We start from the raw sequence: 23482 nt of genomic DNA on the forward strand, positions 1-23482 counted from the left end.
GATTTTAATTTGTATGTCTCCATTCTCCACAAAGAAATTATCCAGCTGTTTGGAGTTGAAGCTTAAATGACAAAGCTATTGTTTTAATTTGCTGAAGATTCCTTAGAATTAATTCTAGATTGTGATCTGTATGAAAGAATATCCTTGCAGTACTTTTAATTGATAAAAATGATAGATGGGAACAGACCAGCTGGCCAAATGGTTGTACTCCTTACAATCTTGATGTATTTAGCATCAGGATTTCCAACAGCTTGCACCCCCAGCAGCCGTGTAATCTCCTAGGAAAGGTTAAAAGTAAACAGATAAAAACTAAAAGCCAGTTTAGGGAGGAAAAAAAATCCAACTTAGTGAGGCAGGGGTTACCCATAATTTATATTACTTAGTATCACACCTACCTTTTGTACAGCGAGACTTTCACTCCAGTCTGTCTCTTTTTTTGAAGCTCTGCACCAAATCCACACAAACTACACAAGGAGACAATTTGTTCCATTGGTCAACTATCCTCTGGGAAAATAACAGCCTCCTGACATCTAACCTTCCATAACTCATACACGTGACCCCCTGGTTCTCCCTAACCTATCTACTTGAAATAATCTATCCATATATAGTTCCATAATTATTTTAAATGGTTCATTCAAACCTCCCCAGGGCCCATGCTTCGCTTAAGTAGATAGACCCAGGTTTTAAAGCCTATTGGGATAACTGCATTGTTTGAAACTGGGTAACATTTACGTGAACATCCTCAATATCACCCACCATATGAGGGGATCAAAACTAAATACAATATTCTAAGTGAGATCTAACTAAGGTTATGATGAGCAATATGATTTTTTTTGCTTTATATTAAATAGTTCTATCAATGCAACCTAATACTCTACTTTCGCCATCACTACACAGCGATGAACATGAATCTTGAGAATTATGTACTATACCACCAAGGTTTTTCCTTTCCCAACAGCCTTAAGTTCTGTACCCCTAAGGGTATAAATATACAGCATTGCCCCTACCCACGTGCATAACAGTGCATCTACCTATGTTAAATGCTACTTGGCAAACATGGATTTATTCTTTTATCGCATCAGGATTCACTTGCAGTAGTTTGGTTTCATCCACAATTGTAGCACTAGCACAGACAATCAACAAAATTGTAGACCATTCCTCCAACACCTACATCCAACTCATTAATGAGGATCATAAAAAGCAACAGCCCTAATGCTGATCCCTGCAGTACACCACTTGTAACCAGTATTCACACAGATCCAAAGCAACTAATAACCACTTTTTGCTGACAGTAATGCAGCCAATTCTTAATACATAAGGTTACATAGGCTATAAGACATAGAAAAAGGCCATTCAGCCCAACCAGTCCATGCTGGCATTTATGCTCCACTCAAGCCTCCTCCCATCTTTCCTCTTCTAAAACTATCAAACCCTCTACTTACTTCTCCCTCGTGTCTAGCTTCCCCTTAAATGATTCTATACTATTTGCTTCAACCACTCCCTGTGGTAACGAGTTCTACATTCTCACCATTCTTTGAGTAAAGAAGTTTCTTCTGAATTCCCTATTGGATTTCTTGGTGACTATCTTATATTGATGGTCTCTAGTTATTCTCTTCCCCACATGTGGAAACATTCTCGCTGTATCCACTCCATCACAACTTTTCAGAATTTTAAAGACCTCTATTAGGTCTCCCCTCAACACTTTTTCAAGAGAAAAGAGACCCAGCCTGTTCATCCTTTCCTGATATGTATACCCACGCATTTCTGGTATCATCCATGTAAACCTTCTCTGCACCTTCTCCAGTACCTCTATATCCTTTTTATAATATGGCGACCAGAACTGCACGCAGTACTTTAAGTGTGGTCTAACCAAGGTTTGATGCATGTTTAGCATAACTTCCCTACTTTTCAATTCTATCCCTTTAGAAATAAAGCCTAGTGCTTGGTTTGCTTTTTTTAAAATCCATGCTAACCTGTAGCACAGCTTTTAGTGGTTGGAGTATTTGTACTCCAAGATCCCTTTGGTGCTTTACCCCACCTAGACTTTCACCTTCCAAGTAATAAATGATCTCCTTATTCTTCCCACCAAAATGTACTACCTCACATTTATCTGTGTTGAACTTCATTTGCCTATTATTTGCCCATTCTGCGAGTTTATTAATGTCCTCCTGTTATTTGTTGCAGTCCTTGTCAGTATTGACTATTCCCTCCCCCCTCCCAAATTTGGTGTCATCCGCAAATTTTGAAATTGTGCTTTTGATTCCAAAGTCCAAATTGTTAATGTAAATTGTGAGCAGCATTGGTCCCAGCACTGATCCTTGTGGAACACCACTTCCCACCTTCTGCCACTCTGAATAACTATCCTTTACTCTCACACTCTGCATTCTCTGAACTTATTCATTAGCCTATTATGGGCCTTTTGAAAATTGAGATAAATTGCATCACTGCATTACCATTGTCTACTCTCTCTGTTGCCTCCTCAAAAAATGTAATAAAGTTGATTAAGCAAGGTTTTCCTTTCTGAAATCCATGCTGACTATTCATTATTATATTTTTCTTTTCTATGTGTTCTTCTAGTCTATCCTTTAGTAGGGATTCCATTATTTTTCCTACCACCAATGTTAAGCTGAATGGTCTATAATTATCTGGGCATGTTCTGTCTCCCTTCTAAAATATTGACATTACGTTAGCAATCCGCCAGTCCTCTGGCACGACACCTTTTTCTAATGAATTATTAAATATGTGAGCTCATGCCTAGATTCTTTTGAAATGTGTGAATGCAATCCATCTAGACCAGGGGTTTTATCCTCATTGAGTTTGATTAGTTTATTCAATACATCCCTTTAAAAAAACTTTAAATGCACTTATCTCATTACACATCTCATTATTAAATGTCATGTCTACCTGTTCTATCTCCCTACCAAAGCAAAATAATGATTTAATATTTCTGCCATCTCTCTATCGTTACCTGTGATATTATCTAATCTAACATCCTCCCACCAATTTCCAAGATTCTACCATAGAGCAACCTATTGTGTGGCACCTTATCAAAAGCTTTCTGAAAATCCAAATACACGATGTCTGTCAGGCCACCTTCATGCACTAGGTAGTAATTCTTTTGAAAAAATCAGAAAGATTGGACAGGCACAACCCTTTTTTTCCAGAAACCATGTTGAATGACTCTCCTAACTCTTCCTCTATCCAGATTATCGTACAGAATATATGTTGTGATCCTGTCCGGCATCTTTCCTATGATAGAAGTCAAGCCAATAGGCTTATAGTAAATAAATGGGCCCCCCATTTTTATTTTTTTTTATTTTTTATATATTTTTGGGTTTATTTTATTTTATTTTATCTTAGTTTGTTCAGTTTGCTTACCCATTTTTTTTTCATGTTTGTACTTGCGGCTGGTCAGTTTTCAGTCCATTAACACCCTATCTGTACTAATGCTTTGTCTTTCAACACACCATTAACACATTGTTTGCCTTTGTTCCATGACCTTCTGGTCAGTTATTCTCTGTGACCTTGTCCTATCTACACCTCCTTTGTTATCTCTTGCCCCACCCCCGCTTTACTTGCTTAAAACCTTTCACATTTCTAATATTTGCCAGTTCTGAAGAAGGGTCACTGACTTGAAACGTTAACTCTGCTTCTCTCTCCATGGATGCTTCCACACCTGCTGAGTATTTCCAGCATTTCTTATTTTTATTTCAGATTTCCAGCATCTGCAGTATTTTTCTTTTGGTTCTGAGCTGTTGCCCTTTTAGAAAATCAGTATTACATGAGTCTCCTTCCAAGAGTGTGGTGTAGCCTTGAATATATAAGTTTTCTTTTACTTTTCCAGTGTTTCAGTTGAATTTTGGTCTTTAACTATCCTTAAGACTGGTGAATTTTACAGTGTGGCTTCTCGTGTATGATTGATATAGGGCATGATGCTTTGTAATTTGGCATTACATCAAAGTTATACTGAAGTCAACTGACACAGGACTTAACTGCTAAATTATAATTATTGTTTAATAGGTACATTACTTCAACCTGTTGAGTTACAATTAAATACAATTAAGTATTTACAGTACAGTATAAGAGAATAATCTCTGTGTTATTCTAGATATGAGCAAGAGGCTCACAAAGCACATGCCCCATTTCTGTAGGTACCATCAAGTCTTCAGGACTAGAAACCCGATCTCTCTCGGGATTCCCAATCCTTTCTAAGATGGTACCACCTAGGAGGACAAGGGCAGCAGATGCATGGGAAAACCACCATCTGCAAGTTCCCCTCCAAGCCACACACCATCCTGACTTGGAACTATATCACCGTTCCTTCACTGTCGCTGGGTCAAGATCCTGGAACTCTCTTCTTAACAGCACTGTGGGTGTACCTACCCAACATGGACTGCAGCAGTTCAAGAAGGCAGCTCACCACCACCTTTTCAAGGGCAATTAGGGATGAGCAATAAATGCTGTCCTAGCCAGCGACGCCCACATCCCATGAATGAATAATAAAAAATGTAGAACAACATGAAGTAATCATTTTAGACACAGTAAGTGCTGGAAATACACAGCAGGTCTGGCTGCATCACTGGAGTGAGAAACAGAGTTAACATTTCAGGTCTCTGACTTTTATCAGATTTGGGAAAAATTGGAGATGTAATAGGTTTTAAGCAAGTGAAAGCGGGAAGGGCGGGAAAAGAACAAAAGGGAAGATCTGTGGTGGGGTGGAAGGTAGGAGTGATTATATGACAAAAGGTTTGATGATGCAAAATCTGCTTTGGCAGACAATTAATACAGGTGGAGACTCCTTCCTAAAGGAAGTTAGGATAGAAGACTGGCACCATGAAGATATGTGAATGCTTGATTAATTTCATTGGAAGTAGCTGGGTCATGGAATATCATGCCTCCAGTGGCACTACATGAAGGAAGGCAAGACCAACTCATCAACAGTCAATGTACTGAACCTACCCAGCCACCACCACCATTTCTGCAGGCTTTTGCACACCTACCTGGCAATGATCTAATAACTGCCTTCTCAGGGATTGGGTCATCATCAAAGAGACAGAAGAGAAACTGACCGTGCAAGGACACCGGCAGCTACTAAGCAACATAAAGCTAGCATGTTAAGTGACAGCCACAGTGGTCTGTGGCCTGAAACATGGCTCAATTTCCTAGGTATACTGCAATGGGATTGGATTATTGGAGAGGCAAGGAAGGCTGCAGACTAATTGCAGCCATCTCATACAATACCCCTTCACTCCAGCGATCAAATTGGATGTTGGGGAGGCAAGTGGGGGTCAGTTGCTGAGCTACTCTGACATTTGCATCTTTTTCAAAATTGAAAGAAAATCTGTCACTTCTTAATCAACTGCACCTTCAACCTGAGTAAAAGCTGCTTAATGGGCTGAATTTTCTTTGAGCTTCAACTCCCTATGTGGCACCGAGTCTGTCTAAAACTAGCCAGAAGCAGAAAAGCCTATGTTGTAGTGTGTTTTTTTTAATTTGTTCATGGGATGTGGGTGTTGCTAGCAAAGCCAGCATTTATTGCCCATCCCTAATTGCCCTTGTGAGAAGCCTTCTTGAACTGCCACAGTCCTTGTGACGTAGGTACACCCACAGTGCTATTAGGGAGTTTCACAGTGGCAGTGAAGTAACTGTGATATCTCCAGGATGGTGTGCAATGTTCCATGACATATTCGCCATTTAAGCTCTCCTGCCCACTGCCCTATCACGGATCTTCCCTTTTGATTTTCTTCCCCACCCCCACCCCCCTTTCATTTGCTCAAATCCAATTACATTTCTAACCTTTGCCAGTTCTAATGAAAGGTCACAGACCTGAAGTGTTACCACTGTTTCTGTCTCCACAGATGCTGCCAGACCTGCTGAGTATTTCCAGTATTTTCTGTTTTTGTTTCAGTTTCAGATTTCCAGCATCTGCAGTATCTTGCTTTTATAATCATTTTGGACTGTTTCCGTATCAAATCTGTCCCGAGGAATCTTTCAGTGACATTACACAATCTTTAATTGATTTCTGATGTAGCTGGGGCCGGGTGGGGGGGTGGGGGGGGGGGGGGGTGGTTGTGGGTAGTCCTCATCGTTGATATTTTTGTGTTTTGTTGTTTTCCGTGCTCTTTTATGCCCCTGTGCACGTTTTGAAGTCCGACAGGTCATGCAGTCAACCTGCTCCAGACACTCTCTTCTGTCTCTGGTTCTTAAGTTGGTTGTTAGAAGCTATGTAGGAAATCTTATTTTTCTTGTTTGTTGTCTGTGTGGTCCCCTTGAGACATGCCCCTCACTATGACTAAAATTGTAAATTTCCGATATGAGGAATAGCATTGCTTCCTGGAATACTTCTCCATTTTAATCATAGTGAAACCTGATTCATTGGTCAATACTTACCAATGACATCAGATTCATGAGCTGCAACGCAAAAGTATCGTTTTATGATTTATTTAGTTTGCAATCTCAAACAGTAGAGTTAAGGTATAAGTTTAAATATTCCAGATCTCTCTTATGGAACAAAGTAATATTTGTTATATTTTGTATTTTGACCCAAGCTATATAAAAAAAAAAAAAATTTACAGAGGTTTGTAAATCCATAGGTTTTTACATCCAGATCATCACCCAATGCATTTCCAAACCATATTCAAACGGCAGCAACAGTGCAGCAATGTTTCATAAACAGTTCAGCAGGTAACGTGCATCATCCAAGGATGAGTAACGTTAATACTCTACTCAATGGACCCAGCTGTACACAAAAGGTAATTGCAAAACTAATAGAAAACATCAGAGAAAGCGATGGCAGCTTTCTCTATTTCCTTTCTCTTTATCTGCACTTTTAAACATTTATCAATTGACCTCACTGGGTATATGAATTTGTTGTTTGTAATGTACTTTATTAGTCTTCACATAAAGACAAGATAATCTCCCACCTGTATCAACCTCTTAAAAATGTCATGTGAAGTTCATGACACTCACTCCCTCAGCTGCCGGCACAACCTGTGAAGACTTCCTCCGGTCGTTTTTTCCTGTTAGGAGCAGCAATCTTGGCTTTTAATTAGTTTGAAAGTCTTAGTTCCAATGTCTTTTCTTTACAGTTTGCTGTACTATAGAGATATATGGTAACCTTAAAATCTTTTTTTTTCTCTGGAGTTACAAGTTTTCTCCGGTTTGGTATTGTCATCTTTTAATTGCTGCCTTTCAGTTTTTGGCCACCATGGCCTGAGTCAGTTAAATTTCAATTAGTCCTCAACTTCTGATGGATTGTCATAGATCCAGTAGATCTGTGACAATCTCTGGATTCCCTGTCAGTGATAGTTATGACATCTCTTAATACATTATGACATTTTGATATTTCTTTTAGACAATGATATTTTGGGATACAGTATATGAGTAATTTGAGGCATGAGACGTAAGTTTAGAATGCTTGGGAGGAACAGATGATTTTGGACCTCCAAAAGCTTTCTACCACTGGCAGGTTTGCCTCATCTCTTGTCTGGGGCTGTTGTAGACTAATTGATAGTGATTGGTTGTTAGTAATTAGTAACTCCATTATTGTATCATGTTTCACCAGAATGGTAGAAAGAGCATGGTCTTTTCTTTTTGTCTAGCAGTTCCTGCGTACCTATAACACGGGATGAAGTTACTAAGAGCTTGGAGAAACAAGTTGATTGCAACAGGAGTGTATTGAAGACACAGGAAATTTGGGGTCAATGCCTTTAAATAGGATAGTTAAAATGTGTAATTCAGTGTCTCAAGGTGTTTTAAACAAATTCTTTTACATGGGAATTGGATAGTTACTTGAAAAGAGACATATTGAAGGGCTTGAGGATCAAGAGGAGAATGGGATCAGACCAGTGTTCATGGAGAATAGCACCAGTGGAGATTTGTTGGCCTGTTTCTGTGCTGCAGTATTATGATTTGAAAGGATTTGTACTTGCAGAAAATGCTTTTTATTTTCTTAGAGTAAAATTCTTTCTTCATTGCGTAAACGGGCCTGAAGGTTTGACAGGAATTCTCTTGAGTTCCCACCTAGTCTCCAGCCACAATTATGGTGGCAGTGACCCATGAAATTTCAGGGCCAATGTTTCTTCACTTCTTTGCTTTTCCGAATGATTTGAAAAGGAGCTGCAAGCTGAATATAAAGAGGTTTTACAGGTAAAGCTGACATCTTTAGTTCATTGATTATTAAACCAATCGTTGTGGTGGTCTGAAGACATGGAACCCTCGTTTCTCAGAGGTTTGTTACCCGCTGGACCAGATTACTAAATTCTGTGCTGAGTGTGGATTTCCTACAGTCCTTCAAAAGGGAAATGGACAAGTTCCTGCGAGGAGGAGAATATTTTCAGTTAAAGAGAGTAAGCTGTTTTGATTAGATGAATGTATGGATTACCACAGTCTACTGGACCTTTGCTTGATTGCCTTAGAGAACCAGTGAGGATTTTTCCAATGTTTTTTTTCCCAAAAAAGGCTTTGGTTTTTCTTTTTTTTTACTTCTAGGAATTCTTTTGATATGGGAATGTATGAGGCAGGGTAGGAAAAGGCAATTGGAATGGGAGAAGGCATGTGTGGAGTATAAACATCAGCATAGACCAGTTGGGCCAAATTGTCTGTGACTGTGCTGTAGATTCTGTGTAATTCTGATATGTATGGTGAGGGGATTAATGGCATACAACGCTGCACCGTATTTGGACAGGACAGGCTTGATGGACCAAATAGTCTTTTTGTATCCTTCATTTTGCATGTTTGTATGCCATTTCTTATTACTTATCCTCTGCTTATCGAATTGCAGGGATATTTTTCTAGATGTTAGAAAACATGCACTATATTTTAAAAGCTCCAAAAGAATTAAGTAGCTGAAAGTTTAATTGCTCATTATTATTAAATAGAAAATACATGAAAAAAGTCTAAACACATGAATTATACTAAATGCTGAGGATGTTGACAGTTTTGTTGCAATAAGTTTTATTTCTTTCCAACTTCTAATATTGTTTGATATACGTTATATGTATACTTCAGTTTTATCTTTAATGATCCTCTTGTGCCTGAAATATAGTACACACCTTGTGATTGTAAATAGTTTTCTGTTAACTGAATATTATTTTATGAGGCCATTATATTTCCATTCTTGGTGCACTAATCGGTAAATACGAGAAAATTGCTATCAAGAAAGAATTATTCCTAAATAACTTACTCGTAAGTGGAACTAACCCATATTGTATTATCTGTATTATCCATGTCTCTGCAGACTGGACTGTCCACTTCCCCACCTCAGTCCCAGCAACAGTTAGTAATCCAACACTCTATCTTTAACAACTCTGTTTCGAAGACAAAAGATCCTCCTCGATATGAGGAAGCAGTCAAGCAAACTCGCAATCTAAAACAACAGGAGGTAAGCATGGTGTAGCATTGAGTTAGATGCATTTAGGTTAATAATCAAAACACTGAAATACTGGTGAAGATACTGCAGTTACAACAGTGATTTGTGGGACACATAATACAGTCATGTAGCGGAATTGCAACAGATTCACAGTTAATTAATTTAATTTAAATGCTGCTTACACTGTACCACACTCCTGCCTTGACTAATTTATATTGAAAGCAAAGCCACAATGTTGAAAACAAGGCCAGCATGAACTGGAGGCCTGAGGCATGCCTGATATTGAGCCTTAGGTCTCATTTAAATGAGACCAGTGAGCTGAAGGCATTGACTGGGCTTCCCCAGGCAGCACATTAGTGAAGAGTTCAAACTAGTAAAAGGCAAATTTAGACCATATCAGGAACAACTTCACGCAAAGAGCAATCAAAACATAGATTGGACATCTGGACAGAGTAGTTAATTTTTTTATTTAGAGATACAGCACTGAAACAGGCCCTTCGGCCCACCGAGTCTGTGCCGACCAAGAACCACCCATTTATACTAACCCTACAGTAATCCCAAATTCCCTACCACCTACCTACACTAGGGGCAATTTACAATGGCCAATTTACCTGCAGTGGGAGGAAACCGGAGCACCCGGCAAAAACCCACGTGGTCACAGGGAGAACTTGCAAACTCCGCACAGGCAGTACCCAGAATTGAACCCGGGACCCTGGAGCTGTGAGACTGCGGTGCTAACCACTGCGCCGCCCTAAGACAAAAATAATTATTCAAGAACCATTTGGATGCTGTGATGAGGGAAGCAGAAGGTTTTTCCAGGTGGATGAGCTAAGAGGGAGCTGATGGCTTTCTTCCTCTGTATTTGTTTATATTACTTGACTCCAAATTTATATTTCTCCTTTCTAATCATTGTACATCTGAAACTACTTCTTGCTGACACACGAGCAGCAGCTTAAGAACACAGTGACTGTAAATAGGCTGTATGTAGAGCTCGTTGCATTTTTGTAAACTAAAGATGAATTTTTGTGTAGGTGTTCAATGCACACAGTCAGCAGATGGATGACCTTTTTGATATCCTAATTGAGAGTGGAGGTAAGGTGAATTCAATTTATTGATACCGTGCATTGAACTATTACGCTAATGTTGGTGAAATACATGTTTTGTTATGGGGAAGATAGCCAATGAAGGAGCAAGACTATTTGCCTAAGCGTGGTGGTCTTCATTCTTTGAATAGATATTCCACCATATACCGAGCACCCATGTTGTCATCATCCCCCTAACCTGACCTGGGATTTGAGAGAATAGGTGATTTATGTTTTATAACTGGATCTATAATTAGTCTCATCGTCACAAGGCGAGCCTCTTTAAACAGCGTTCAAATCACGCGCAGCTTCCACAGTGCGGACTGCGACACCAACCACTCCCTGGTGTGCAGCAAGGTTAGACTCAAACCAAAGAAGCTGCATCACTCCAAGCAGAAGGGCTGCCCGCGCATCAACACTAGCAGAATTTTTTATCCAAAGCTGTTACATAAGTTTCTAAATTCACTCGAGAAAGCCCTTCAAAACATTCCTACAGGGGATACAGAGACCAAGTGGGCCCACATCAGAGACGCCATCTATGACTCAGCTCTGACCATCTATGGCAAATGTGCGAAGAGGAATGCAGACTGGTTTCAATCTCACTTTGAAGAGCTGGAACCTGTCATAGCCGCTAAGCGCATTGCACTGTTGAAGTACAAGAAAGCCCCCAGTGAGTTAACATCCGTAGCACTTAAAGCAGCCAGAAGCGCTGCGCAATGACTACTGGCAACACCTATGCAGTCATATTCAGCTGGCCTCCGATACCAGAAACATCAGAGGAACGTATGATGGCATTAAGAGAGCTTTTGGGCCAGCCATCAAGAAGATCGCCCCCCTCAAATCTAAATCAAGGGACACAATCACTGACCAGCGCAAGCAAATGGACCGCTGGGTTGAGCACTACCTAGAACTGTACTCCAGGGAAAATGTTGTCACTGAGACTGCCCTCAATGCAGCCCAGTTTCTGCCAGTCATGGATGAGCTGGATGAACAGCAATCAAGTACGGAACTCAGTGATGCCATTGATTCTCTAGCCAGCGGGAAAGCCCCTGGCAAGGACGGCATTACCCCTGAAATAATCAAGAGTGCCAAGCCTGCTATACTTTCAGCACTCCATGAACTGCTTTGCCTGTGCTGGGACGAGGGAGCAGTACCACAGGACATGCGCGATGCCAATATCATCGCCCTCTATAAGAACAAGGGTGACTGTGGTTACTGCAACAAATACCGTGGAATCTCCCTGCTGAGCATAGTGGGGAAAGTCTTTGCTCGAGTCGCTTTAAACAGGCTCCAGAAGCTGGCTGAGCGTGTCTACCCTGAGGCACAGTGTGGCTTTCGAGCAGAGAGATCCACCATTGACATGCTGTTCTCCCTTCACCAGCTACAGGAGAAATGCCGTGAACAACAGATGTCCCTCTACATTGCTTTCATTGATCTCACCAAAGCCTTTGCCCTCATCAGCAGACATGTTCTCTTCAGACTACTAGAAAAGATTGGATGTCCACCAAAGCTACAAAGTATCATCACCTCATTCCATGACAATATGAAAGGCACAATTCAGCATAGCGGCGCCTCATCAGACTCCTTTCCTATCCTGAGTGGCGTGAAACAGGGCTGTGTTCTCGCACCTACACTGTTTGGGATCTTCTCCCTGCTGCTCTCACATGCGTTCAAGTCTTCAGAAGAAGGAATTTTCCTCCACGCAAGATCAGATGGCAGGTTGTTCAGCCTTGCCCATCTAAGAGCGAAGACCAAAGTACGGAAAGTCCTCATCAGGGAACTCCTCTTTGCTGACGATGCTGCATTAACATCTCACACTGAAGAGTGTCTGCAGACTCTCATCGATAGGTTTGCGGCTGCCTGCAATGAATTTGGCCTAACCATCAGCCTCAAGAAAACGAACATCATGGGACAGGACGTCAGAAATGCTCCATCCATCAATATTGGCGACCACGCTCTGGAAGTGGTTCAAGAGTTCATCTACCTAGGCTCAACTATCACCAGTAACCTGACTCTCGATGCAGAAATCAACAAGCGCATGGGAAAGGCTTCCACTGCTATGTCCAGACTGGCCAAAAGAGTGTGGGAAAATGGCGCACTAACACTGAACACAAAAGTCCGAGTGTATCAAGCCTGTGTCCTCAGTACCTTGCTCTACGGCAGCGAGGCCTGGACAACGTATGTCAGCCAAGAGCGACGTCTCAATTCATTCCATCTTCGCTGCCTCCGGAGAATCCTTGGCATCATGTGGCAGGACTGTATCTCCAACACAGAAGTCCTCGAGGCGGCCAACATCCCCAGCATATACACCCTACTGAGCCAGCGGCGCTTGAGATGGCTTGGCCATGTGAGCCGCATGGACGTTGGCAGGATCCCCAAGGACACATTGTACAGCGAGCTCGTCACTGATATCAGACCCACCGGCTGTCCATGTCTCCGCTTTAAAGACGTCTGCAAACGCGACATGAAATCCTGTGACATTGATCACAAGTCGTGGGAGTCAGTTGCCAGTGATCACGGGCAGCCATAAAGACAGGGCTAAAGTGTGGCGAGTCAGAGACTTAGCAGTTGGCAGGAAAAAAGACAGAAGCACAAGGGGAGAGCCAACTGTGTAACAGCCCCAACAACCAATTTTATCTGCAGCACCTGTGGAAGAGTCTGTCACTCTAGAATTGGCCTTTATAGCCACTTCAAGTGCTGCTTCACAAACCACTGACCACGTCCAGGCGCTTACTCATTGTCTCTTGAGACAAGGAGGCCAAAGAAGAAGATAATTAGTTATACCTGAAGGATAGAGTAGGGTATATATGCCATGGAAGAGTTGCATGACATATATGATAGTCTAATATATAAGCACATAATTGTGTTTGTTAACTATTTTTTTTACTGTGTTGGGAATAGAATGATCCAGTGCTTACACCATGATGAAGGCCATCCACAAAAGGGTAATACCTTTCAATGTGATCTGTGCCATCATGGGTCTGCCATATTCTATTTCATGAAGATGGTGTCCTTTTAAATGGTTAATGTTCTTGGGCTTTTTCCTATTGTCCTATTAAATGATATGGTGTAGGGTGGAGCAATCATGTGCAGATTGAGGAACACCTCAGCATAAAAGGCTATTGTGCTGTGTTTCTAAATAGTTACTTTTTAAAGGTTTTCTTTTCTAATGTTCTGCAGCTTCCTATTTTGCTAAATACAAACTATTATGGAAAAGGTACGAAGGAAACTGGTTCATTATTATTGAAAATATGCACTAAGATCACTCAATTGACTTTTTAAATATAGCGACATGTGTGAAATTCTCCAATTTAGCTATTTCCCAATTAACATAGAGAATTATTAGATTTTTGAAAATGTTTTCATCTAATCCTTAAGCCACTAATTTTACCACCTTCTGTCATGCAACAGAGATATCACCAATTGTAAAAGAAGAATCATTGCCAGCTACCAAGATGAGAGCCGTTGTAGCCAACATCTCCTCCTTGCCTGTAAACTCAGTGTTGTCTCGACCACCCCCACGAGTTCAGATGGCACCTCCTCCATTGTCCCTTGAATCAACAAATGATCTCACAGTTGGTTCAGAAAATCAACTGGAGGCCTTTCTGGATGGTACATTGACATCTAGTGCCAATATTCCTCAAATGACAGTCAGCCAAGAGGGCTCAGACTCCCTTCATTTAATGGAGGATCTTCAGAATGATCTACTGAATACGCCCAGCATTCTGGATCAGCATCATTCTGCAATGGACACCTGTGATATGCATTTCACTGCAGAAAATTCTTGCCTGAACTTGGACCTCCCAGACACTAATTTGGACAATATGGACTGGCTGGATCTGACGATGCCGGGTTCAACTACAGGACTCACTTCTGTTAATAGTGCTGCTCCTAGTGTGTTTTCCACTGATTTTCTGGATGGTCATGATCTTCAGCTACATTGGGAGTAATGTAACCAGGCTTTTGGTGGCACCCGAACAGAATCAATATGTTTTCTTAGTGTTTGTGTCAATCATCTAGTAATGGTTAGCACTCTAAGGTAGTAACAAAACAAGCCAAGTTGAGATTCTCTGGTCCAGTCCACTTTATTGTCTCTAGATAGAAGAGTGGGCAGTGACAAAATGTGACGATTCAGGGCAAACTGACAATCTAATAATCTGGCCATTTTAAGGCTTATACTTTTATGTAACATTTTATTCTGGTGTCCGTGGTGATTACTGTTCTGTTGAAATGAAGGTTGAAATTGGAAAGAATTTCTTCTTCATGCAAGTGAACCTTTCTGTGGGTAGCCTGAGCCAAAATGCATGGTATTGTAGAGTTTATTACACTGGCTGGTTCAGTGAAGTTTTATCAGTCTCAGTGAAAATGTTTCATTCTTTTCAATGCAGAAATGTTTTTGAACTAGTTAATCTTCTTTTCTTACTTTGTACATTTCGTTTCAATGCTCTTTTCTGTAATGTTTTCATCCACTTTATTACACAAAGGAAATATGATTGTCTGGTTCCAGGACAAAATCATCCAGTTTATAATGACTATGGATATTGAATTTGTAGTAGATTTTGGATCACTGTTAATTCTGCAAAACCATGTGAGTACCATATGTCAACCAGAGGTTTGTCTGTTTAACTTCAGGCAAATAACTTCTTGTTGTCATTTAGAATCTGTACATTTCGGTACTGATTCATAAGACTGTAGTATCTTTTTTTCTAATAATCCATCTGTCAATTTTCATATTTAATCAACTTCAGTATACAAAGGTGGACAAGGGGCTTGACCGTCGGTAACATTTAACCAAACTTCAAAAAAGAAGAATGATCAGGAGTTATTCCAATGCCAAACATGTTCCCATGCCTTTTTTGTTAAATATGGGTCTGATCCTGCAGTCAACCCAGGAAAAAGGATTCGGCAATATATGCGTTCTTGCCTTGTTTCTTTTTTTTATTCAACTGAGCTCATTGAATCATTTTTGGAGGCTGTTCCAAATTACAACCAATTATGAAACAATGTAATAATAATGATGTGATACATTCATAATTAGCGAAATACCAGCACAGTGTTTGAACTAGTAACTTTTAAAGGGCCATCTTCTTGAAAATATGTTGGGAGAGCTTTATTCAGTCGTTTACAAGCACAAGATATTGAGACACTTAGTGTTATTGCCATGTGATAGCCCCCGATCAGACTGCTTCGTGGTTCTGCTCCCTTCACAAGAAAACAGGATTTGCCAAACACTTTATGAATGAAATCAGTTTAATGTGTTGTCATGTAATAATATGAAATGTAATGTCTTTTTAATGGAAATTATTTCAATAATCAGCCAAAGGGTTTTAAAAGTGGAAAGTGCAGATTTTTAATCAAGCAAAGACTGCAATTTTTAAAATTAAAGCAGGGTTATGGGTTTTGAGAAGGAGATGAAATTGTCTATATTTTACAAGTGAATTATTAAGTGTAGTATGAAGAATGTGAATTTATAAATGGAAAAGAAATCATTGACTTTATCAGTACAGGAATCTATTATGCCAATCAAAAATCTTCAGATGATTTAGCATTTACCAGAATATGAGTGGTTAATTTATGTCATGCCGTTCCAGTCTTGCCCTCGGTAATGATTTGTATTCAGATGGTTAATTTTAGAGAATGTGCGATTGTTTTGTCTTCTGAAACGTGCTGCAACCCACAGTTTAAAAGTCATGTATTTGGAGTTTGAATGTATTTATTGTTTAAAGTTACTTAGCTATGAGGATTCCCACAATGAGCCCATTTATTTTGTTTGCAGTGAAATGATCTTTATTATAAGGGATTGTTGATTCGGCCCATTGTTTAGATTTACTGGACATTGCTTATAGTCCACTTTTGTGGTTGGGTATGGAAATCTGAGTAAGGTAAGCAAAGTAGCACAGAGCAGATTGAAAGCCATATGTTTCATTGCCATAGGATATCTTGTCAAAGTAACACTAATCACATAATTGGCTTTTCTGTGTATTTTTGCACAACTACTGAAAATTGAGGTCAATAATGTGGCATGCCAGTATTTAAGAAATCTATACCACTACTAAACCAACAGCATCCAACTAACAACGTCAAAGTATTACCACAGCTAAGAAGAATCTTTCCACATTTCGTGTCCAGCTTGCAGCTTTATGGCTTTGCTTTTGAAGATCTTATCCCATTCTCAGATCACCCTATTCCAGACACGCCCCTCACAGAAAAAACTTGCTCCTAGGTGTCTGCTGATGCCGCACTATGAAGATGAAATAGCAGCCCAGGATAACTGGTACTGCCAGGCTTCTTGCCCTTGTGAAAAAGCACCGGTCTGACAGTTACAACCTTGTAATATTGGCATAGCCAGTATTCAGTATTGGCATGTGAGCAGTCCAGGGCACAAGCCAGCATTGTACCACATAGGCCCAGTGGATTGAAGCACCAGTGTGCTTTATCTATGCATTGATCCTGCCCTGTCACACAAGAAGTGGATGTTTCTTCACTAGAAGTATGTTCAATTTCAACCAAAGAATAACGTAAATTAATAATACATAAAGGTAGAATGTAAGGAGGGCTGATGATAGACTCATCGGGCTGAATTTTGCAGGGTGAGTCACTATCCCGAGGTCAGCCTCAATTCCAGGTCAGGAACCCAGAATTGGTCATGGCAGGACGTTGGGTGTGACCTTTCCAGAGGTGGACAATTAAGAAGCCTCCTCCAGGAGCCCCGTCCAATTAGGGAGATGGTTTCCAGCATTGGGAGATCTGTTCACCATGGTCCATGGAAGGGCTGCTGGCCTCTTTCACAGTGTAGGCGCTACTGAGGGGCCGGCAGCAGGGCCATGGAGGTGTCTTCAGTAGGAGGGGAGCAGCTGTCATTGCAGCAGGTACAACATTAGCAGAGACCTCAGTCTCTATGAAGTGGCTGCAATGAAATGCCTTCTGCTTGGGGAGTCCTGAGCATTGTGATTTACTGCCAGAAAATTAATAAAAGGCCTCAAATGTTTTGCATCTTGGACCTCCCCAGCTGTGAAGCTGCCTCTGCTCCATTTCCAGGCTTCTGACACAGCGGGAAAATTTCAATCCATTGCCAGAATAGGGACTTATTGCCCTATTAAGTACCCTAATTGGCTACCTGCTGCTGTCAGGCAGGTAACTGTTGCCACTGAGCCCAGCTCTGGAAAAAGCATGTGCTGGAGAGAACAGGTCACGAAGGCGGCCCAACCCAATTCCATCAAAATTTCCATACCCTGTGCCTCCAAAGATGCCTTCATCAGGCTGGGAAAATTTAGCCCATCATTTCAGGACAGTTGTCTTAGTTACATTTGTGTGAACAGATACAGCAGGTCCGAGGTCTTAACTGCATATTAGAGTATTTACAAATTTACCCTTGCATGCTAAAAGACAACAGTTTCCATCTACTCAAAGAATAGATATTTTTTGAAAGAAATATGAAGGGATTTTATATTTTTGTGCCAGAATACATTTTCTAGTTGTTGATGGATTAATTTCCTAAAGGCAGTGACATTAAAAAGGTCATACTAGATGATTTATTATTTAGGAGTTCTTATTATGGCTGGCCCCTTGATTTGAAAGGTGTTTAATTATGTGAGAAAACAAAGAATAGTGCAGGGTTGCAAATTCAGCAATGACTGTTCCTCCATAATCTACCCAACTATGAATCCAAACAATAGAAGCCTGGTTAGACTCTCATTGCTAATTGTTGATTATTGTGAATAAGGCAGCTTCTCTCATTGAACTGTGCTGATATATGTTTGCCAAGTGGAAATAAATGATGAAAGTTAAATCTTTATGTGGTAAATGTAATGAAATATATATTTTACAATATAATTGTGTGTTGGTTTCAGAAATATTGTGTGGTTAGGGAAAGCAAAGGGTAGACTAGATTTTGCCTATGATCCTGCTCAATAATTGAGCAGTTACCAAAGAGGAAAAAATTGATTATTACCCATAAATAACCGTTATAAGTACACCTCCACAGTAGAGTATGTTCGATATTAGATATTGTTTATATTAGTAAGAGTGCATTTTGTATGTTTTCTTAGTCACATTATGTCTTAGCATCTCAATTTATTATAAAGTTGGTGACAGACTCCAAAATTAAAATCTTGTACATTTTAGCACCAGATATTTCATATAGCCCTTGGGGGTCCAGGAAGGATGTAATGTGTGTGTTTTTCTTCTATATCAAACCATGATGCCTTTGTAATTACTATTTGCACCCATGAGAAATTCCATATCATGTTCAAATACCATATGTTTTGCACATTTGTATATATGTAATGCATATTTTTATATGTGTGAGTACATTTATCTGCAAGAGCCTTGTAAATATTGGCAGTGTTGTAGTTACTGATGATATGTATCTCAGCAATTTTGCATTACTGCTGTGTTTCAATAAAATGTTAATGTCCTGTGATTTGTATTTCATGCAGTTTACTTGTTACAAATCTCAGGTCTACCTTAGATACTTTCTCAGTTTCAGCAGCACTGGTCACTCCCTACATTTTACATTTAGGTGTGTACCGTAATGGCCTAATGTTAATCAAAGTTAAGTGTATGCTGGGAGGCGACCCAATTGTGATCTGTACTGGATATCATGTCTTTCACATGTGGACTTGTCAAGTCTTTTAGTAGAGGAACTGAAAATACTGTAGTGAGATGAGGCCAGATGCTAATTGTTAAGCTGCCTTATTTCTACTGAGAACTAGTGAACATACAGAGCGATAGTTCTAAGTTTGTTTAATTTAAAAGCTCTCATCAATATTCCATGCCATACTGTCCGACATTAGTGCGCTCACTTCCTGGTTAGCCTTTCGTTCTGACTGAGCCCAAACTTAAGATAACCCACAGCTTCCACACTGGGCCAGCCTTGCTTCCCAGACTTAATTGAACTGATTAACTACCAACGTAGGTCTTCATTTCTTTTATGTTTCTTCTGAGCACAGGAAGTGAATGGGCTGGCTCTCTGACTTATTCCCCATTCACTGTTTTGCCATTAAGCCTTTCAACAAAACCAGCTGTTTAGTGGATTCTCAGTAGTTACCCCTTGTCAAACGCATAGATCATCCCAATGATAAAAGGGATGGATGTTCATTGGGTTGCCAAAACTAATTTCCATGATTCAAAGAGCTCTGGTTCAAATGCTTATGAAAATCCAAAGATCAATGAAAAAATGGGAGGTCTTACACCTGTCCCATGATCCCACTGCATTTCCCCTAGGCAGGGCCTGATTTTGCCTCAGGGTGCAAATAGAGCAAGAATCCTGTTCCTAACATGGTCTCTGCTGCTACTAAGTGGCTGCTACAGTAGCAATGGCCAAGATCACAGCAGGTGAATAAGAAGTGAGGAGAGTTCAAGCGTTTGTGCTTTTTATTTTACTCCCAAGGAGGCCTCAGATGGGGATTAATGTTTGTGACTGTCTTCTCCCAACAAGGTTATTACTGATTGGTTGTCTAAGATGATGTCAGGAGTGTGATGGAATACTCTCCACTTACCTGGATGGGTGCAGCTCCAACAACACTCAAGAAGCTCAACACCATCCAGGACAAAGCAGCCCGCTTGATTGGCACCCCATCTACAAACATTCACTCCCTCCACCACTGATGCACAGTGGCAGCAGTGTGTACCATCTACAAGATGCACTGCAGCAAAGCACCAAGGCTCCTCAAACAGCACCTTCCAAACCCACGACCTCTACCAACTAGAAGGACGTGGGCAGCAAATGCATGGGAACACCACCACCTGCAAGTTACCCTCCAAGTCACACACCATCCTGACTTAGATCGATATCGCCGTTCCTTCACTGTCACTGGGTCAAAATCCTGGAACTCCCTTCCTAACAGCACTGTGGGTGTACCTACCTCACAAGGACTGCAGCGGTTCAAGAAGGCAGCTCACCACCACCTTCTCAAGGGCAATTAGGGATGGGCAATAAATGCTGGCCTAGCCAACGACGCCCACATCCCATGAATGAATAATATAAAAAAAACAATAGGCAGTTTTTTTTTTGGAGGTGTGTGCTGCCTGATGAAAGGTGCTGCTGGCAGCTGGTGTCCATAGAATGGTTCCAGCACAGAAGGGGGCCATTTGACTCACCTTGTCTGTGCTGGCTCCCTGCAAGAGCAACTCAGCTCGTCCCATTTCCCCCAGCTTTTCCCCACGGCCCTGCAAATTTTTCCCCTTCAGCTGCTTATCCGACTCCCTGTTGAAAGCCATGATTGAATCTGCCTCCACCACCCTCCCAGTCAGTCCATACCAGATCCCAACCACTCACTGTGTAAAACAAAATGTTTTTCCCCATGTTGCTGTTGCTTTTTTTGCCAGTCTCCATAAATTTGTGTCCTCTGGTTCTTGATCCTTCTGCAAATGGGACAGTTTCTCTCCTACTCTGCTCAGACTCCTCAGGACCCTGAACACCTTCAAATCTCTCCTAAGAACAACCCCAGCCCCTCCAATCCACCAACATAACTGAAATCCCCCATCCCTTGAACTATTCCTCTGAATCGCTTCTCATTCTCTCCTGGTCACCACATTCTTCCTCTTCACTTTTTGTGGTTAATAGGTCAAATCCCTTTGTAATGAGTATCCCAGATTGCCTGAAAAATAAACCGTGTCTACTTCATATGGAGCATGCATAATGAAATGGCTAACATTATTGACTATTTGGACATGGAGATTTCATGCTCTCAAAGTTGAAGTCGACGGGACTTTCATATGGGGCCTATATAGCCATATAGGTAGCTCCTGCACTTCTGGGAATGCAGCCATTTGAAATACGTTGTTGGCTTTCTCTCTCTCTTTGCTTTGCTGGGTCAACGAGAAACTGAATAAACTTGGAGGCACACCTGAACATGTGACCTGTATAATGCAATAATGAGCTGATTGGTCATGTCTAATGTCACTGATGGCCAACTGGAAGTATCTGAATGTATAAAAGTAGTCATAATTTCACAGGCAAGGCAAGTGCCTCCAGTGGAAAGATGCTTCAAGTCAGGTTCCAACAGCTGGCCTATCTCTGATGATGTTGGGGAAAGCACTAAAATAAGAGCAAAAGAAAAAATAACTAAAAATAAAAAAGGGGGGTCATGCTCTCAAATTATTGAACTCAATGTTCAGTCTGGCAGGTTGTAGTGTGCCTAATCAGGAAGTGAGATGCTGTTCCTTGAGCTTCCATTGATATTCACTGGAACACTGCAGCAATCCCAGGACAGATATGTGGGCTTGAGAGCAGGGTGTGTATTGAAATGGCAAGCAACCAGAAGCTCAGAGTCATGCTTTTGGACTGGTGGAGGTGTTCCGCAAAGTGGTCACCCAATCTCGTTTGGTCTCCCCAATGTACAGGAGACCGTATTGTGTGCAGCGAGTACAGTATACTAAATTGAAAGTAGTACAAGTAAATCGCTGCTTCACCTGAAAGGAGTGTTTGGGCCTTGGATGTTGACAGAGGAAGTAAAAGGGCAAGTGTTAAACCTCCTGCGATGGCATAGGAAGGGAACGAGGGTGTCGTGGAGGGAACGATCCCTTTGGAATGCTGACAGGGGAGGGGAGGGGAAGATGCATTTGGTAGTAGCATCACACTGGATGTGGCAGAAATGGTGGAGGATGATCCTTTGGAAGTGGAGGCTGGTGGGGTGGAAAGTGAGGACAAGGGAACCCTGTTGCGGTTCTGGGAGGGAGGGGGAAGGGGTGAGAGTGGAGGTGCAGGAAATGGTCCGGACATGGGCGAGGGCCCTGTGAACCACAGTGCGGGAGAATTCTCAGTTGAGGAAAAAGGAAGACCTATCAGAAGCGCTGTCGTGGAAGGTTGCATCATCAGAGCAGATGTGTCGGAGACGGAGAAACTTGGAGAATGGAATGGAGACCTTACAGGAGGCAGGATGTGAAGAAGTGTAGTCGAGGTAGCGGTGGGCTTATAATGAATATTAGTGGACAGCCTATCCCTGGAGATGGAGACAGAGAAGTCGAGGAAGGGAAGTGTCGGAGATGGACCATGTAACGGTGAGAGAAGGGTGGAAATTAGAAGCAAAGTTGATAAAGTTTTCCAGTTCAGCTGCTTCATCAATGACCTTCCCTCCATAATGAGGTCAGAAGCAGGTATGTTTGCTGATAATTGCAATGTTCAATCCCATTTGTAACTCCTCAGATAATGAAGCAGTCTGTACCCATATGGAGCAAGACCTGGACAACATTCAGACTTGACCTGATAAGTTGCAAGTAACATTTGTCCCACACACATGCCAGGCAATGGCCATCTCCAGCAAAAGAAAACCTAACCATCTCCCCTTCAATCACATTACAATCAGGAAGGCAGTGGCGTAGTGGTAACAGCAGTAGACTACTAACCTAGAGCCCTAGGCCAATACTCTGGGGCCATGGGTTTGAATCCCACCACGGCAGCTGGTGGAATTTGAATTTAATAAATAAATCTGGAATTAAAAAGCAAGGCTAGCAGTAACCATGAAAACATTGTCAATTGTTGTACCCATCTGGTTCACTAATGTCCTTTAGAGAAGGAAATCTGCTGTCCTTACCTAGTCTGGCCTGCATGTGACTCCAGACCTGCAGCAATGTGGTTGACTCTTAACTGCCCTCTGAAATCGCCTAGTAAGCTATTCATTTGTATCAAACTGCTACAAAGTCTAAGAGGAGAAATGGCAACTGCGACCCTGCAAAGTCCTCCTTACTAACATCTGGGGACTTGTGCCAAAATTGGGAGAGCTGTCCCACAGACTAGTCAAGCAACAGCCTGACATAGTCATATTCACGGAATCATACCTTGCAGACAATATCCCAATCACCACCATCCCTGGGTATGTTCTGTCCCACCGGCAGGACAGACCCAGCAGAGGTGGTGACATAGTGGTATACAATTAGGAGGAAGTTGCCCTGAGAGCCCTCAACATTGACTCTGGACCCCATGAGGTCTCATCGTATCAGGTCAAACAAGGGCAAGGAAACCGCCTGCTGATTACCATCTACCCCTCACCCCAGCTGATAAATCAGTACTTCTCCATGTTTACATCAA

General features: G+C 41.4%; 1 protein-coding gene across 7 annotated transcripts in view; it reads left to right on the plus strand.

Annotated features, from left to right (window-relative positions):
• Window positions 1-18868, plus strand: part of mrtfba (myocardin related transcription factor Ba) — a 262413-nt gene extending 243545 nt beyond the window's left edge. For all 7 annotated transcript variants that reach the window (XM_068056259.1, XM_068056256.1, XM_068056260.1 and 4 more), the window contains 4 exons: window positions 6594-6752; window positions 9239-9382; window positions 10402-10462; window positions 13864-18868. In XM_068056259.1, the coding sequence (XP_067912360.1) occupies window positions 6594-6752; window positions 9239-9382; window positions 10402-10462; window positions 13864-14402 (903 nt within the window). In that variant the 3' untranslated portion in view covers window positions 14403-18868. The remainder of the gene's footprint in view (window positions 1-6593; window positions 6753-9238; window positions 9383-10401; window positions 10463-13863) is intronic.
• Window positions 18869-23482: the final 4614 nt, after the last annotated feature.

The sequence above is a fragment of the Heterodontus francisci genome, chromosome 24, assembly GCF_036365525.1.
Source record: "Heterodontus francisci isolate sHetFra1 chromosome 24, sHetFra1.hap1, whole genome shotgun sequence".
Classification (NCBI taxonomy): domain Eukaryota; kingdom Metazoa; phylum Chordata; class Chondrichthyes; order Heterodontiformes; family Heterodontidae; genus Heterodontus; species Heterodontus francisci.